Source organism: Bufo bufo, chromosome 1 (genome assembly GCF_905171765.1).
Source record: "Bufo bufo chromosome 1, aBufBuf1.1, whole genome shotgun sequence".
Classification (NCBI taxonomy): Eukaryota; Metazoa; Chordata; class Amphibia; order Anura; family Bufonidae; genus Bufo; species Bufo bufo.
In genome coordinates this window covers 352,604,760-352,623,816 of record NC_053389.1, presented here as the reverse complement: position 1 = coordinate 352,623,816, position 19,057 = coordinate 352,604,760, and the positions used below count along the sequence as shown (strand labels likewise).

At 42.8% G+C, this 19,057-nt stretch overlaps 1 protein-coding gene across 1 annotated transcript in view; it reads right to left on the bottom strand.

The window, feature by feature from the left end:
• Nucleotides 1–6,193, bottom strand: part of KCNIP1 (potassium voltage-gated channel interacting protein 1) — a 656,186-nt gene extending 649,993 nt beyond the window's left edge. The window contains exon 1 of the mRNA XM_040404788.1: nucleotides 6,133–6,193. Coding sequence (XP_040260722.1) covers nucleotides 6,133–6,193 — 61 coding nt within the window. The remainder of the gene's footprint in view (nucleotides 1–6,132) is intronic.
• Between the last annotated feature and the right edge of the window lie 12,864 nt (nucleotides 6,194–19,057).

The following is a 19,057-nucleotide window of genomic DNA, read 5'->3' as shown; positions in this document are numbered from 1 at the left end:
AGTACCGTCCAGAGACCCCAGGAGAAGACATATTCCTCCTCAGTTAGTCAGTCCCCAAGACAGCAGAGATTAGTGCAGAAGATAAATTCCTGCCACTTTACAGAGCTACTAAGCAGACGTCCCTTTCCTGCAAAGCTCCAGGCACATGATAGAGCAGAAGATAATTTCCTGCCACACATTGCCAATACCTGCTGGGACCAAAGACTAATGCTGTATCTTGCTTGGATGAAAGCTGCAACTAGTAAAGACAAGTTTGAACTTTACCCAAAGTCTGGATCTCAATTACTGCTGCAAGTTCCTCAATTACTCCTACTAGCACCACACTCAATTTATTGCAAGTGAGCCAGGATCCAAGAGTCCAGCCGTACCTAGGTAGGAGACACCGCTGACATAATTACCACTACCATACAGAGACATTACACCACTCTGGCATTCCTAACCTGGTACGTGAGTTACAACACCTTAAAGGGCCCTGTGTTAGTACCCTGCGCATGCTGCAATTGGCGTCACAAACAAACTATAGACTATTATATCTCTATCCTGACCCACTGCATAATTTGGCGTCCGTGTAACTGTACCGCGGCCCTGCTCATTGCATATGTCTGAGGATTGGGGGTTTGATTGTCGGTTCTAATACAGATTTGAGTCTGATCTGAGGTCTGATACAGCTTGGGCGTCTGATCTGAAGTCCAATAAAGATTAGGGGTAGAGTTGAGCGAACACCTAGATGTTCGGGGAGTTCGGCCGAACTTAAAAAAAAAGTTCGGGTTCGGGACCCGAACTTGGACCCAAACCCCATTGAAGTCAATGGGGAACCGAACTTCACTTTATTATTTTCCGTTATAACATGGTTATAACGGAAAATAATAGTATTAGCTTTTTCAGATCTGAGTTTTCACGATCGTGAAAACTCAGATCCGACAGTATATTCTAACACAGAGGCGTTCCCATGGTGATGGGGACGCTTCAAGTTACAAACCGGATCCCAAAAAAGTTGGGACACTAAACAAATTGTGAATAAAAACTGAATGCAATGATGTGGAGATGGCAAATGTCAATATTTTATTTGTAATAGAACGTAGATGACAGATCAAACGTTTAATCCGAGTAAATGTATCATTTTAAAGGAAAAATACGTTGATTCCAATTTTCACTGTGTCAACAAATCCCCAAAAAGTTGGGACAAGTAGCAATAAGAGGCTGGAAAAAGTAAATTTGAGCATAACGAAGAGCTGGAAGACCAATTAACACTAATTAGGTCAATTGGCAACATGATTGGGTATAAAAAGAGCTTCTCAGAGTGGCAGTGTCTCTCAGAAGCCAAGATGGGTAGAGGATCACCAATTCCCACAATGTTGCGCAGAAAGATAGTGGAGCAATATCAGAAAGGTGTTACCCAGTGAAAAATTGCAAAGACTTTGCATCTATCATCATCAACTGCGCATAACATCATCCGAAGATTCAGAGAATCTGGAACAATCTCTGTGCGTAAGGGTCAAGGCCGTAAAACCATACTGAATGCCAGTGATCTCCGGGCCCTTAAACGACACTGCACCACAAACAGGAATGCTACTGTAAAGGAAATCACAGAATGGGCTCAGGAATACTTCCAGAAACCATTGTCAGTGAACACAATCCACCGTGCCATCCGCCGTTGCCAGCTGAAACTCTACAGTGCAAAGAAGAAGCCATTTCTAAGCAAGATCCACAAGCTCAGGCGTTTTCACTGGGCCAGGGATAATTTAAAATGGAGTGTGGCAAAATGGAAGACTGTTCTGTGGTCAGACGAGTCACGATTCGAAGTTCTTTTTGGAAATCTGGGACGCCATGTCATCCGGACCAAAGAGGACAAGGACAACCCAAGTTGTTATCAACGCTCAGTTCAGAAGCCTGCATCTCTGATGGTATGGGGTTGCATGAGTGCGTGTGGCATGGGCAGCTTGCATGTCTGGAAAGGCACCATCAATGCAGAAAAATATATTCAGGTTCTAGAACAACATATGCTCCCATCCAGATGTCATCTCTTTCAGGGAAGACCCTGCATTTTTCAACAAGATAATGCCAGACCACATTCTACATCAATCACAACATCATGGCTGCGTAGGAGAAGGATCCGGGTACTGAAATGGCCAGTCTGCAGTCCAGATCTTTCACCTATAGAGAACATTTGGCGCATCATAAAGAGGAAGGTGCAACAAAGAAGGCCCAAGACGATTGAACAGTTAGAGGCCTGTATTCGACAAGAATGGGAGAGCATTCCTATTTCTAAACTTGAGAAACTGGTCTCCTCGGTCCCCAGACGTCTGTTGAGTGTTGTAAGAAGAAGGGGAGATGCCACACAGTGGTGAAAATGGCCTTGTCCCAACTTTTTTGGGATTTGTTGACACCATGAAATTCTGATTCAACATTTTTTTCCCTTAAAATGGTACATTTTCTCAGTTTAAACTTTTGTTCCGTGATTTATGTTCTATTCTGAATAAAATATTAGAAGTTGGCACCTCCACATCATTGCATTCAGTTTTTATTCACGATTTGTATAGTGTCCCAACTTTTTTGGAATCCGGTTTGTAGAATATACTAAGAACTGTGTACATATAACTGCCCCCTGCTGCCTGGCAGCACCCGATCTCTTACAGGGGGCTGTGATCCGCACAATCAACCCCTCAGGTGCCTATTAAAATCATTGCTGTCCAGTGCAGCTCCCCCCCACCACTCCTAATTAAAATCATTGGTGGCAGTGGCCACAGGTTAACAACCCCCCTCACCCCCCATCATTGGTGGCAGCGGAGCGGCAGTTCCGATCGGAGTCCCAGTTTAATCGCTGGGGCTCCAATCGGTTACCATGGCAGCCAGGACGCTACTGCAGTCCTGGCTGCCATGGTTACTTAACACTTTTAGCAGCATTATACTTACGTGCGCTGTCTGTGGCCGGCCGGGCGCTCCTCCTACTGGTAAGTGTCAGGTCTGTGCTATAAGCAATGCGCCGCTCAGACCTTTCACTTACCAGTAGGAGGAGCGCCGGCCGGCCACAGACAGCGCATGTAAGTATAATGCTTCTAAAAGTGCTAAGTAACCATGGCAGCCAGGACTGCAGTAGCGTCCTGGCTGCCATGGTAACCGATCGGAGCCCCAGCGATTAAACTGGGACTCCGATCGGAACTGCCGCTCCGCTGCCACCAATGATGGGGGGTGGGGGGAAGAGGGGGGTTGTTAACCAATGATTTTAATTAGGGGGGGAGAGGGGAGGCTGCATTGGACACCAATGATTTTATTAGAGGGTGGGTGGGGGTGGGGGGGCCGCACTAGCCACCAATGATTTTAATAGGGAGGGGGGGGCCGCACTGGCCACCAATGATTTTAATACTGAGGAGGGAGGGGGTCTGGCCCCTGCTGCCTGGCAGCACCTGATCTCTTACAGGGGGCTGTGATCCGCACAATTAACCCCTCAGGTGCGCCACCTAAGGGGTTAATTGTGCGGATCACAGCCCCCTGTAAGAGATCAGGTGCTGCCAGGCAGCAGGGGGCCATTATGTCCACAGTTCTCAGTATATTCTAACTTGAAGCGTCCCCATCACTATGGGAACGCCTCTGTGTTAGAATATACTGTCGGATCTGAGTTTTCACGATCTAACTCAAATCCGATGGTATATTCTAACATAAAGGCGTTCCCATGGTGATGGGGACGCTTCAAGTTAAAATATACCCTCGGATTGAAGAAAACTCAGATCCGATGGTATATTAATATTACCCGAACACCGAACCCGAACCCAAACTTTTACTGAAATGTTCGGGTTCGGGTGCCGAACACCGTAAAGTTCGGGTTCGCTCAACCCTAATTAGGGGGTCTGATGTGAGGTCTGATACAGTTTGGTGGGTTCAGATTGGGGATTCTGATCTGAGTTGTAATAAAGTTTGGGAGTCTGATCTGTGGTCTTATAAAGTTTGGGGGTCTGATAAAGATTGCAGCTCTAAACTAAGGTCTGATGAAAAATTAGGTCAGGGATGCTCAACCTGCGGCCCTCCAGCTGTTGTAAAACTACAACCCCCACCATGCCCTTCTGTAGGTTGATAGCTGTAGACTATCCGGGAATGATGGGAGTTGTAGTTTTCTAACAGCTGGAGGGCCGCAGGTTGAGCATGCCTGACATAGGTGAATCTTATAATGAAGTGTGTCTTATAAACGGAAAATATGGTATATTACTATAGAATTGAACTAAATAAGAGTTGTGATTCAATGGGTTTATCTAGGATTTTAGGATAGGATATCAATAGTAGAACCGTGGGGGTCCACCTTTTTAGCTTGTCAACCCTATAAAGTGGTCTTTGTTCACCTAACTTTATTGTTTTTTTCCTCATACTGTAGTACTTTATACAAATACTTTTCTAAAAAAGGTATTCGAATAAAACCCTCATATACCAAAAGGTGTTCTTACCCGTATAGCACTGTGCACAACCTATCAGTCTGTCAAATACATTACAATTTTGGTTGGCCAATGGTATGACTTCAATTAAGTCAGATGACACAACTGCTATGGGGATCAGAGGGAGGGGCGCCCAGGGCTGAACTCCTAAGGCTACTTTCACACTAGCGTTTTTGCTGAATTCGACAGGGATTAGCAAAAACGCTTCTGTTACTGATAATACAACCATCTGCATTTGTTATGAACGAATCCGGTTATATTATCTTTAATATAGCCAAGACGGATCCGTCATGAACTCCATTGAAAGTCAATGGGGGACGGATCCGTGTTCTATTGTGTCAGATTGTGTCAGCGTTAAACAAATCCGTCTCCATTCACTTGCATTGTGGGTCATGACGGATCCGTCTTGCTCCGCATCCCATGATGGAAAGAAAAGCGCAGCTTGCTGGGAATGCAACCAAACGGAACGGACTGCTTTTTGGAGCATTCTGTTCTGTTACGTTTTGTCCCCCTATGATGGATCTCAATACCGGAAAATAGAAACGCTAGTGTGAAAGTAGCCTAATTTTGTCTACAAGAAAACACTGCATTTCCATGCAGCAAACACTAGGTGTAGCTCAATGCAAAGAGATTATTTCAGTTTCCAGTAAATGGTAACTGTATAAATTCATATGCACTGAGCTCCCCCTAGTGGTGGCTGCAGGAAGAAAGCTTTGTAGATTTATCAGTGTATTTATGTCAGCCATCTGCTGTGAATACATTAAGAAATATGGTTCTTCAGAATTAAGTTAGAAGTTGGATAAACTGGGTGAGATGGAGGGCGACTTTTTGATTACAATTTTTTTAAATAAAAATTCCTATTTAATAAAAAAAAAAGTAACTGTCGGAAATGTGGGGCATTGCCTAGGATAGACTGTGATACTGGTACTGGGAAATTGAGTTGGGCAGGGGGGTCCATACTATATTATGCTATGGGGCCTTAAGAGATCTATGTGCACCCATGTGGTAGGTTGTGGGAAACAAGTCATACATTTTATTAATGATTTAGTAGATTTTACAGGCAAAAAATATAAATCACCCTGAGCTGACCTAATGGCATAACACAATCACCATCACAAGCAAAAAAAAAAAAATCAGCAAAGAAAGATTAGTGAAGACTGCAAGAATCAACAATTGTTAGAAGAATTCTAAACTGCTATGTTGAGATAAAGTCAAATATTATAGACTACACCTCGGTTATTAGATGCCTCCCATCACAAGCAACAGTTTCACACTGGAATCCACCATATAAGAGACCCGATTCCCAGCATTCAGTGAATCCAACCAGATCATGTATAAGAAAATAATATCTTGTTGCATCACAATCCATGCACACCTGAGGGATGCTGCAACACAGGGCAGCCTGGCACAGGGCAGACTGGTGGCGACAGCACTGGGTGTCAGGAGATGTGATGCAGCTACACACATACTAATCTCTGCATCAGCCATCAGAACACCCACACAAAGGATCATGGATCTATCTGTCACATCGCGATTTTTCAATCCGAAATTCCAATTTAAGTAGCCATAATGAAATATGGCGGAAGATCAGAGAGATACAGCCTGCCATGATTAGAACAGCAGTTCAGCATCAAGACGCCCCCCCAGCATACTGATCATGCAGGCTGCCTACAGACTGCACAGTGTGAGGGACCTAGCAGAAGGCTCTTACCTTTAGAGGGTCTTCTTTGCTTTGTCTGCAGGGAGGAGAAGGTTCCCATCACGGCGCCCATCGTGGAGACGACACCTGTCACTTGTCTTTACCCGCTGACACTGTAAATGGAGCGGGGGCAGTGGTCGGGTGCAGTGGAGCGGTGCAGTGGAGCGGTGTAGTGGAGCGGTGCTGTGCTGTCCTCTCCCCCTCTCTCACAGCACACACTGACTCACACTGGCTGCTCCCAGCTATTAGCCCTAGCAGCTCCCATCCACATCTACATGCTAGGTAGATTCCAACAGACGAGCACCACCTTCCCCACTGGCATGAACACAGTGACATCAAAGCAGCAGATATGTGCCAACCATGTAGGGTTCGTGTACTGGTTACCAATCAATGCAATTATGTCAGTAAACACAGGAGTGCATGTGCACTTTCCAGGTGACTGGCAGTGTAGGGGTTAACTCCCATACCTTTCATTCTTTCTGGTTTATTTTAAGGGGTTCTAGATCATAAGAAATTGGACAAGCAATGTGATTAAATAAGAGGGGGAAAAAAGCCACACTCTGGTGTTAGTTTTCTGGAGCTCCAGCATTGACACTTTGGTGGCCCTTAGGTCTCATGCACACAAACGTTGTTTCGGTCCGCATCCGAGAGCATTTTTTGCAGCTTAAATGTGGACCTATTCACTTCAATGGGGCCGCAAAAGATGCGGACAGCACACGGAGTACCTCTGTTCCGCCGCCCCGACAAAAAAAAAAAAACATGTCCTATTAATTTCCATATCACGGACAAGGCTAGGACTTGTCTATTGAGGTCCAGACCTTTCATTCCGCAAAACGCACACGGCCGGTATATGTGATTTGCAGACCGCAAAACACGTTAAGGCAATGTGCATGCGGCCTTAGGCTAGGGCTAAACGACATGTGTCATGCGACATTTTGTCGCACCAGTTTCGCGCACAAATTTTATTATGATAGTCTACGGTGTCGCACTGCGACATGCTGCGACTGTGACACGACAGTCACAAAAAATCCATCCAAGATGTCGTCGTGTAGCCCTGGGTCTTTGTTTACGTGGTCTCAGCAGTCGGATGTTGTACATCATTGCTGGCGGCAGCGAAGTCTGGGGGGGGGCACCAGAGTGTGGCTTTCAATCCACTGGGGATCTAACAGTGGAGTATTGGTTCTTTTGTTATTTTATTGCATTACCTGACCTAACCTGTCTGTGTATCTACCTGTGTACCTTTGTGTACTCTCGTTTTTTCCCATACTCCAAAGACATACTGTAAGGAACTTAGATTGTGAGTCCCATTGGAGACAGCAAGTGATGCTAATGTCTGTAAAGCGCTGCAGAATATATAAGTTAAATAAAACGAAAAAATGTGTCTCTCGATGACCTATTCTATTTGATATCTGTGTGAATGTCTTTTTGTCCTCAATAGGCATCATAGTTTGGCAAATAGGTAAATCAGGTGTCTGAGAGGGTTTTCATAAAGGTTCCAGCATTGCTGGACATTATGGAAGGAGTGACAGGAGGGAACTATCCCCAGTCACAACAACAATGTCTCCATCTTTCTTTTAATATAATCTCATAGGCAACCATATTGGATTAGCAATATGGCTCACCCGCATGCAACCTGGTTAGTTTATTCCTCATTAGTATTCTGCCACTGAAAGTCAGGCTATGTTTTAGGGTACATTCACCCGACCGTGCTGCCACTGCACTTGGGTGGCAGACTGTAAACAGTGGGTCTGCATCAGACACCAGCCATGTGAAAACTGCATCGTGGTACAGACTTATTGCATTTAATGGGTCTGTGATCTGTATGAAATGACAAAAGATAGGACATGTCCTATCTTTTGCGCCGCAGAGGGACACAACCAGAAACTCACACAAATGTTTACATGGGCTTCCGCGTCGGTGCCTCCACAACGCAAAAGATAGAAAATGTCCTATCTTTTGCCATATCTTGTGGATTGCGAACCCATTGAATGCTGTATGCAGTCTGCAACAGGGGCATGACTGCAGCACGGTCGTGGGAATGTACTCTCATTGGACAGTTTTTCCAATGACATCACTTTTGTTCTCTGTTACCGCATATGTGTTATATAATCTTTTTCATTCTTTTGTAATCGGTAGACGTCTGAGCACTCACCAACACGTGGGCACAATTTCATAGGCACCTTGATGAGTTTGGGTAGTAAGGAGTGCTTGGGGCACATGCACAGGTCGACATTACATCACCTGTGCGGTACATCAAGTTTCATAATCAAATGGAAGCATATGCCCATATTTAGATGAACCTTGCACAGGCTCGGACTGGCCCACAGGGGTACAGGGGACTCCCCGGTGGGCCCCTAGTCTCCCACCCCCTGCACAAGTGGCACATAACACAGTAGACTTACTGCACTACATACATATACTCAATGTACAGCACCTCAACCAGCCTATGTTCATATAAAAAATGTGTTCGATTATTTATTTTATTTCAATGTATCCGTACGGTGGGCCCCCAAAATAAATTTTACTGGTGGGCCCTAAGTACTCTGGTCCGACACTGACCTTGCCAGTCTTTATACAAGATTAAACACCTTAACAGTTGAGCTAGACTGATTATAGGATCTGCAAGTGTTTCATTATACACATTATGATTATTATTTATTATTAAAGCGCCATTCATTCCATGCCGCTGTACATATGAAAAGGGGTGCACATACATAATACAGACAATTGCACTAAGTATGAACAAGACGAGTTACAAACTGGTACAGAAGGAGAGAGGGCCCTGCCCGCGAGGACATACAACATCGTACTGTATAGAGGGCAAACATATCTATTGGTATGGTATGAAATCCAATTTTTTTACACATCTAATCTAATATATAAAGCTAAGTGTATATATGTGTGTATGTCCGATAAAGGAATCCGCACCGTCGCATTTACAATCACGTAATTTAGCACACAGGTACATCAGTTGTCCGGGAAGGTTTTAGACCAGGTCTCAGCTTTCTAGAACTTACCGTTCCTGAGATATTCTCAAAAAAATGCATTAGCCAATAGAAGCTTGGTCACGTGACCCTTATCACTCAGTAGAAGCTCACAGGTCCTCCAGCCACCACATACACAGTTTTACGCCAGGTTTCCATAACAACCCAGCCTATTATCTTCACTGCTGTAGGAGAGCTTTAACCCCTTAAGTACTCAGCCCTATTTCACCTTAAGGACCAGGCCATTTTTTGCAAATCTGACCAGTGTTACTTTAAGTGCTGATAACTTTAAAACGCTTTGACTTATCCAGGTCATTCTGAGATATTTTTTTCGTCACATATTGTACTTCATGACACTGGTAAAATGAAGTAAAAAAAAATCATTTTTATTTATAAAAAAATACAAAATTTACCATAAATTTGTAAAAAATTGCAAATTTCCAAGTTTCAATTTCTCTACTTCTATAATACATAGTAATACCTCCAAAAATAGTTATTACTTTACATTCCCCATATGTCTACTTCATGTTTGGATCATTTTGGGAATGATATTTTATTTTTTGGGGATGTTACAAGGCTTAGAAGTTTAGAAGCAAATCTTTGTGAGGCTTACATAATAGAAACCACCCAAAAATGACCCCATTCTATAAACTACACCCCTCAAGGTATTCAAAACTGACTTTACAAACTTTGTTAACCCTTTAGGTGTTGCACAAGAATTAATGGAAAATTGAGATACAATTTAAAAATTTCACTTTTTTGGCAGATTTTCCATTTTAATATTTTTTTCCAGTTACAAAGCAAGGGTCAACAGCCAAACCAAACTCAATATTTATGGCCCTGATTCTGTAGTTTACAGAAACACCCCATATGTGGTCGTAAACCGCTGTACGGGCACACGGCAGGGCACAGAAGGAAAGGAATGCCATATGGTTTTTGGAAGGCAGGTTTTGCTGGACAGTTCTTTTTGACACCCATGTCCCATTTGAAGCCCCCTGATGCACCCCTAGAGTAGAAACTCCATAAAAGTGACCCCATCTAAGAAACTACACCCCTCAAGGTATTCAAAACTGATTTTACAAACGTCGTTAACCCTTTAGGTCAGGCATCCTCAAACTGCGGCCCTCCAGCTGTTGTAAAACTACAACTCCCACAATGCCCTGCTGTAGACTGATACCTGTAGGCTGTTCGGGTATGCTGGGAGTTGTAGTTTTGCAACAGCTGGAGGGCCGCAGTTTGAGGATGCCTGCTTTAGGTGTTCCACAAGAATTAATGGAAAATAGAGATACAATTTCAAAATTTCACTTTTTTGGCAGATTTTCCATTTTAATAATTTTTTTCCGGTTACAAAGCAAGGGTTAACAGCCAAACCAAACTCAATATTTATGGCCCTGATTCTGTAGCTTACAGAAACACCCCATATGTGGTCGTAAACCGATGTACGGGCACACGGCAGGGCGCAGAAGGAAAGGAATGCCATACGGTTTTTGGAAGGCAGGTTTTGCTGGACTGGTTTTTTTGACACCATGTCCCATTTGAAGCCCCCCTGATACAACCCTAGAGTAGAAACTCCATAAAAGTGACCCCAGCTAAGAAACTACACCCCTCAAGGTATTAAAAACAGATTTTAAAAACATCATTAACCCTTTAGGTGTTCCACAAGCAGTATTGGCAAATGGAGATGAAATTTCAGAATTTTAATTTTTGGGCAAATTTTCAATTTTAATCCATTTTTCCCAGTAACAAAGCAAGAGTTAACAGCCAAACCAAACTAAATATTTATGGCCCTGATTCTGTAGTTTACAAAAACACCCCATATGTGGTGGTAAACAGCTGTACGGGCACACGGCAGGGCGCAGAAGGAAAGGAATGCCATATGGTTTTTGGAAGGCAGATTTTGCTGGACTGGTTTTTTTGACACCATGTCCCATTTGAAGCCCCCCTGATGCACCCCTAGAGTAGAAACTCCAAAAAAGTGGCCCCATTTTAGAAACTACGGGATAGGGTGGCAGTATTGTTGGTACTAGTTTAGGGTACATATGATTTTTGGTTGTTCTATATTACACTTTTTGTAAGGCAAGATAACAAGAAATCGCTGTTTTGGCAGCGTTTTTATTTTTTGTTATTTACAACATTCATCTGACAGGTTAGATCATGTGATATTTTTATAGACCAGGTTGTCACAGATGCGGCGATACCTAATATGTATACTTTTTTTTTAATGTAAGTTTTACACAATGATTTCATTTTTGAAGCAAAAAAAATCATGTTTTAGTGTTTCCAAATTTTTCAGTTTTTGGGCGATTACCTTGGGTAGGGTATGATTTTTCCGGGATGAGATGACGGTTTTATTGGCACTATTTTGGGGTGCGTGTGACTTTTTGATCGCTTGCTATTACACTTTTTGTGATGTAGGTGACAAAGAATGGTTTATTTAGCACAGTTTTTTTTTTTTTTTTTAAGGTGTTCTTCTGAGAGGTTAGGTCATGTGATATTTTTATAGAGCCGGTCGATACGAACGCGGCGATACCAAATATGTATACTTTTTTATTTATTTATGTAACTTTTACACAATAACAGCTTTTTTCAAACAAAATAAATGATGTTTTAATGTCTCCATATTCTGAGCCATAGTTTTTTTATTTTTTGGGCGATTGTCTCAGGTAGGGGCTAATTTTTTGCGGGATGAGGTGACGGTTAAATTGGTACTATTTTGGTGGGCAAATGCTTTTTTTATCGCTTGCTGTTGTACTTTTTGTGATGTAAGGTGACAAAAAAAATTTTGCACAGTTTTTATTTTTATTTTTTACGGTGTTCATCTGAGAGGTTTGGTCATGTGATATATTTATAGAGCCGGTCGATACGGACGTGGCGATACCTAATATGTATACTTTTTCCCCTATTTTTTACCAATTTTTTTTAACTTTATTTGGGGAAAATGACGTTTTTGTTTATTTTTACTTGAAACTTTAAATTTTTTGGGGGGGAAACTTTATTTTTTCAACTTTTTTTTTCACTTTATTTTTTGTCCCACTTTGGGATTTGAACTTTGGGGGGTATATTCCTTTACAATGCATTCCAATACTTCTGTATTAGAATGCATTGGCTGTATGAGTAATACTGTGTGTATTACTCATACAGCTTCCGGGGCCTGTGAGATCCAGGGGGCTGGATCTCACAGGCTCTTCACCGGAAGGCAGCGCGATGCCTTCCTTAGACATCGCACTGCCTTCCATGCCATCGGGTCCCCCCTACAGCCGCATGGGGACCCGATGGCACGGCCGCACAGCCGCCGCAACCGCAGGTAAAGCCGCAAAGCGCAGGTCTGAATTGACCTGCGGTTTGTGGCGATCGCCGATACGGGGGGGGTCACGTGACATCCCCCCCGGCGTTGTGACAGGATGCCCGCGTTTTAAACCCATGACGTATCGGTACGTCATGGGTCCTTAAGGACTCTGGAAACATGCCGTACCGGTACGTCATGCGTCCCTAAGGGGTTAAATAAAATCTGTCACAAGGATAATTGCTATTGAAGTAAAGCCATGGCCTAATAGCACTTAGTACCTTATTTCAAGATGTGCCTTTGTTCCAGCAATAGATGTTTTTATCCTCTGAAAATCCAGTTAATTTGGTATGAAAATGAGCCAGTAAGGTGCCCAGAGGGGCATCACTCTGGCAAGAAGGAGCCCAGACACACCTCCGGCCACAATGTGTCCACCCTCAAAAGACTTAAAACCCCGCCCCCAGGCCCTGCTAAGCAACACCCCTGATCTGGTTAGGTCACGCCCCCTCCCACTCCTGAGCCAACGGGGATCAAAAAATGAAGGTAAAAATCCACTTCTATGTCCTGATAAGCCATGCCCAGATCTGGTTAGGCCATGCCCCCTCCCACTCTTGAGCCGACAGGGATTGAAAAAATGAAGGTAAAAATCTACTGCTGTCAGCTGCAGGGGTGGGAGGGAGGGTGACTTTCTCCCTGCAGCTTACACTCAGACAGCACAGTACTGCTCTCTTAGAGTGAGCTGTTGAAAAGGATATGCCCCCGATCCGGATAGGCCACACCCCCTCCCACTCCTCAGCCGACTGAGATTGAAAAAATGAAGTTAAAAATCAACTTCTAGGTCTCGCTAAGCAGCGCCGCGATCTGGTTAGGCCACACCCTCTCCACTCCTCAGCCGACAGGGATTGAAAAAAATGAAGGTAAAAATCCACTTCTGTCAGCTGCAGAGGTGGGAGGGAGGGTGATTTTTTCCTGCAGCTTACACTCAGACAGCACAGTGCTGCTGTCTTAGAGTGAGCTGTTCAAAAGGACACACCTCCGGTCCAGTAAAGGCCACTGTTAAGGGGGCGGGACCCTGTGGAGGTTACTGTCAAGGGGGTGGTATGCTGTGAAAGTCACTGTTAAAGGGGAAGACTGCTGTAAAGGTCAAAGTTAAGGTAGTGGGCTGCTGTTGGGGGATCAGTGTTAAGGGGTGGGGGCTGCGGAGGTCACCGTTTTGGGGGCGGGGTGGTGTAGATGTCACTGTTATAGTGGATACTGTCAATATATTTTAACGACACACACAAACATTAAATGAAATAGATTAAATATACCCGAGCAAAGCCGGGTCCTTCAGCTAGTGTATTTATAAAATGTAATTACCCAACCACTGATATGGATGTACTCTTTTAATTATGCAATGTTTATGGATTTTGGGGATATTGCAATCATGAATTGTTGATGAATTCATTAAAAGGCATCTGTCGGCAGATTTGTACCTATGAAATTGGCTGACCTGTTGTATATGCACTTGGCAGCTGAAGACATCTGAATTGGTCCCCATGCAAATGAGTCGCTAGGATCAATAGGTTTAGGTTTCTCTGCTTTCCCTGGAACCATATGGACTAAACCAAAGTCTAGAAAGCAAGTGCTAGTGCTTCTTATCCCCTCCAAAGGTTCTCCATCTTTATCTTCCCCCCTCAGTCACAGCTAACTTTACACCTCATTCCCACCACCCCTACCAATGGTCCCAATCCCATTAATTCCCTCAATTTACCCTCAATTTACCCTCCCCATCTTCCTTCAATTCCTTCCTTCAATTCCTCTCATCTGCCCTGTCACCACCCTTCATACAATCGTAACGTTTCTCTCCCCTTTATCCCACCAGAAGATATGTGACATCATTCATTCAGATGTTGCCATCATTATCTACCTGATCCTCTCATCATCCTTTCATACACACTAGTGGTTTCAATGCTCTAAACAGCCAGTATCAAGTGGTACACAATCCGCTGCCGCACAAACTGCCGCCCTAGCGCCGCTCCCCCCCACGGATTCTCCTCCAATGGAGCACCGCCGTTCCTCCTCACTCCTCCTTATCTAGTGCAGCAGAGAGCGTGTGCTGCGATTGTCAGCGTTGTCCATGTGCTGCTGAAACACCGGCCGTGCCGCCCGCACCGCTGACCCAGACAAGGTAATTCAAGCCCTCCCCTCTGTATTCCTAATACTGGCCATGGTATAATACCTTATATCCATCATTACTTTTATCCCCAGCATTAGTTCTAGAACTCATCTAATGTTCTCATGTGAGTCTTGGCAAATCACTATAAGCGCAATTCCCTCTGTACATGTGGCTCCTTCCAGAGTTCTGTTTATACACATATATACAGTTGCAAGAAAAAGTATGTGAACCCTTTGGAATGATATGGATTTCTGCACAAATTGGTCATAAAATGTGATCTGATCTTCATCTTAGTCACAACAATAGACAATCACAGTCTGCTTAAACTAATAACACACAAAGAATTAAATGTTACCATGTTTTTATTGAACACACATAGAAACATAGAAACATAGAATGTGTCGGCAGATAAGAACCATTTGGCCCATCTAGTCTGCCCAATATACTGAATACTATGGATAGCCCCCAGCCCTATCTTATATGAAGGATGGCCTTGTGCCTATCCCATGCATGCTTAAACCCCTTCACTGTATTTGCAGCTACCACTTCTGCAGGAAGGCTATTCCATGCATCCACTACTCTCTCAGTAAAGTAATACTTCCTTATATTACTTTTAAACCTTTGCCCCTCTAATTTAAAACTGTGTCCTCTTGTGGTAGTTTTTCTTCTTTTAAATATGCTCTCTTCCTTTACCGAGTTGATTCCCTTTATGTATTTAAAAGTTTCTATCATATCCCCTCTGTCTCTTCTTTCTTCCAAGCTATACTGTACATATTAAGGTCCTTTAACCTTTCCTGGTAAGTTTTATCCTGCAATCCATGTACTAGTTTAGTAGCTCTTCTCTGAACTCTCTCTAGAGTATCTATATCCTTCTGGAGATATGGCCTCCAGTACTGCGCACAATACTCCAAGTGAGGTCTCACCAGTGTTCTGTACAGCGGCATAAGCACTTCACTCTTTCTACTGCTTATACCTCTCCCTATACATCCAAGCATTCTGCTGGCATTTCGTGCTGCTCTATTACATTGTCTTCCCACCTTTAAGTCTTCTGAAATAATTACTCCTAAATCCCTTTCCTCAGATACTGAGGTCAGGACTGTGTCAAATATTCTATATTCTGCCCTTGGGTTTTTACGCCCCAGGTGCATTATCTTGCACTTATCCACATTAAATTTCAGTTTCCAGAGTTCTGACCATTCTTCTAGTTTTCCTAAATCCTTTTCCATTTGGCGTTTCCCTCCAGGAACATCAACCCTGTTACCTATCTTTGTGTCATCAGCAAAAAGACAAACCTTACCAGAGAGGCTTTTTGCAATATCACTTATGAAGATATTAAACAAAATCGGTCCCAGTACAGATCCCTGTGGAACCCCACTGGTAACATGACCTTGTTTTGAATGTTCTCCATTGACTACCACCCTCTGTTGTCTGTCACTCAGCCACTGCCTAATCCACTTAACAATATGGGAGTCCATGCTCAATGACTGCAGTTTATTGATAAGTCTTCTATGTGGGACAGTGTCAAAAGCCTTACTAAAATCTAGATATGCGATGTCTACTGCACCTCCACCGTCTATTATTTTATTCACCCAGTCAAAAAAATCTATAAGATTTGTTTGACATGATCTCCCTGAAGTAAACCCATGTTGTTTTTCATCTTGCAATCCATGGGATTTTAGATGTTCCACAATCCTATCCTTTAATAGGGTTTCCATTAATTTGCCTACTATTGATGTCAGACTCACTGGTCTATAGTTGCTCGATTCCTCCCTACTACCTTTCTTGTGAATGGGCACGACATTAGCCAATTTCCAATCTTCCGGGACGACTCCTGTTACTAATGATTGGTTAAATAAATCTGTTAACGGTTTTGCCAGCTCACCACTAAGCTCTTTTAATAATTTTGGGTGTATCTCATCAGGCCCCTGTGACTTATTTGTCTTCACCTTAGACAGCAAACTTAGAACATCTTCCTCTGTAAAGATACATGCATCAAACGATTTATTAGTCATTCTTTCTAGTGGAGGTCCTTCTCCTTTTTCTTTTGTAAAAACTGAACAGAAGTATTCATTAAGGCAGTCGGCTAGCCCTTTATTCTCTTCTACATACCTTCCGTCCTTTGTTTTTAATTTAGTTATTCCTTGTTTTAATTTCCTTTTTTCATTTATATATCTGAAGAATGTCTTATCCCCTTTTTTCATAGACTGAGCTAGTTTTTCTTCTGCCTGCGCTTTAGAAGTTCTTATAACTTGCTTGGCCTCTCTCTGCCTAATCTTGTAGATTTCCTTATCTTCATTGCTCTGGTTTTTTTTTATAATTACAAAATGCTAGCTTTTTATTTTTAATGATTTGGGCCACTTCTGCTGAGTACCACAGTGGTCTCCTCCTTTTTTTGCTTTTACTGACAAGTCTAATGCAATTTTCTGTTGCCTTCAATAATGCACCTTTTAAGTAGTCCCATTTCTCCTGGACTCCATGTAATCTGTTCCAGTCTGATAAGGACTCATTTATGACTAATTTCATTTTTGAAAAGTCTGTTTTTCTAAAATCTAAAACTTTTGTTTTTGTGTGGTGGGACTCTTTCACAGTTCTTATATTAAACCACACTGACTGGTGATCACTAGTTCCCAAGGTTTCGCCTACAATGACATCATATACCGAATCCCCGTTTGTGAATACCAAATCCAAAATGGCCTCCCTCCGGGTTGGCTCCTCAACCACTTGTTGTAGAGATAACCCCAGTAGGGAATTTAGAATATCTGTACTCCTGGTAGAACTTGCTATTTTGGTTTTCCAGTTTATATCTGGGAGATTGAAATCTCCCATAATGATAACTTCTCCTTTCATTGTCATTTTAGCTATTTATTCAACTAGTAGATCATCTAGTTCTTTAACTTGACCAGGTGGTCTATATATCACACCTACACGAGTTACTGCATGGTTAGCAAACTGCAACGTAACCCAAACTGACTCTATGTTGGCCTCACCAACTTGTATTAGGTTAGATTTAATGCTATCTTTCACATACAGGGCCACTCCTCCTCCTTTCTTGCCTTCTCTGTCTCTTCTGTATAAAGAGTACCCTGGTATGGTTATGTCCCAGTCATTTCTTTCATTAAACCATGTCTCCGTAACAGCCACTAAATCTACATTCTCAGATGCCATTATTGAATCAAGTTCATTGATTTTTTTACCTAAACTGCGAGCATTTGTAGACAGGACTCTGAGCTTATCATTTCTTAACCTCTGTGCTTCTGACCTGTTCTGGCATTGTTTCGGGGGGCAAATGGACTCTTTTATTTTCACTCTTTTGCCCCCCCTTCCTAGTTTAAATACTCTTTCGCAAATTCTTGGAGTTGTTCACTAAGTACATTTGTTCCTTTGAGAGAAAGATGCAAACCATCTTTTTTGTACAGTTCCTTTCTATTCCAAGTAGAGCTATCATGAGAAACAAAGCCAAATCCTTGCTCTTGACACCATTTACCAAGCCATATGTTGAACTCCTTTATGCGCCTCTGCCTATCATTCTGAACATTATGCACAGGCAGAACTTCAGAAAATGAAATGGTGGATGCAAAATCCTGTACGTCATTACCAAGTGTGATAAAAGATTTTTTCACCTCTGACACTTCATTGCAAGCCAGGTCATTTGTCCCTAGATGGACAAGAACATCCACGTCCCCTTCCTGCTTTGCTTGCTTAACAATATTAATAATACGTCTTCTATCTCTTCTAGCAGTAGCCCCAGGGAGACATCTCACAAAACCATTTTCTTTAAGCTCCACACTTCTTATGATTGAATCACCCAGCAACAGCTGCTTCCTTTGAGACTTCACTTTATCTTTTTTGTTGCATACATTAGACATAGGAGTCGATGGTTTCACACCATGTAAACATTCACAGTGCAGGTGGAAAAAGTATGTGAACCCCTAGACTAATGACATCTCCAAGAGCTAATTGGAGTGAGGTGTCAGCCAACTGGAGTCCAAATCAATGAGATGAGATTGGAAGTGTTGGTTCCAGCTGCCCTGCCCTATAAAAAACACACACCAGTTCTGGGTTTGCTTTTCACAAGAAGCATTGCCTGATGTGAATGATGCCTCACATAAAAGAGCTCTAAGAAGACCTACAATTAAGAATTGTTGACTTGCATAAAGCTGGAAAGGGTTATAAAAGTATCTCCAAAAGCCTTGCTGTTCATCAGTCCACGGTAAGACAAATTGTCTATAAATGGAAAAAGTTCAGCACTGCTGCTACTCTCCCTAGGAGTGGCCGTCCTATAAAGATGACTGCAAGAGCACAGCGCAGACTGCTCAATGAGGTGAAAAAGAATCCTAGAGTGTCAGCTAAAGACTTACAAAAGTCTCTGTCATATGCTAACATCCCTATTAGCGAATCTACAATACGTAAAACACTAAACAAGAATGGATTTCATGGGAGGATACCACAGAGGAAGCCACTGCTGTTTAAAAAAAACATTGCTGCACATTTACAGTTTGCACAAGAGGACCT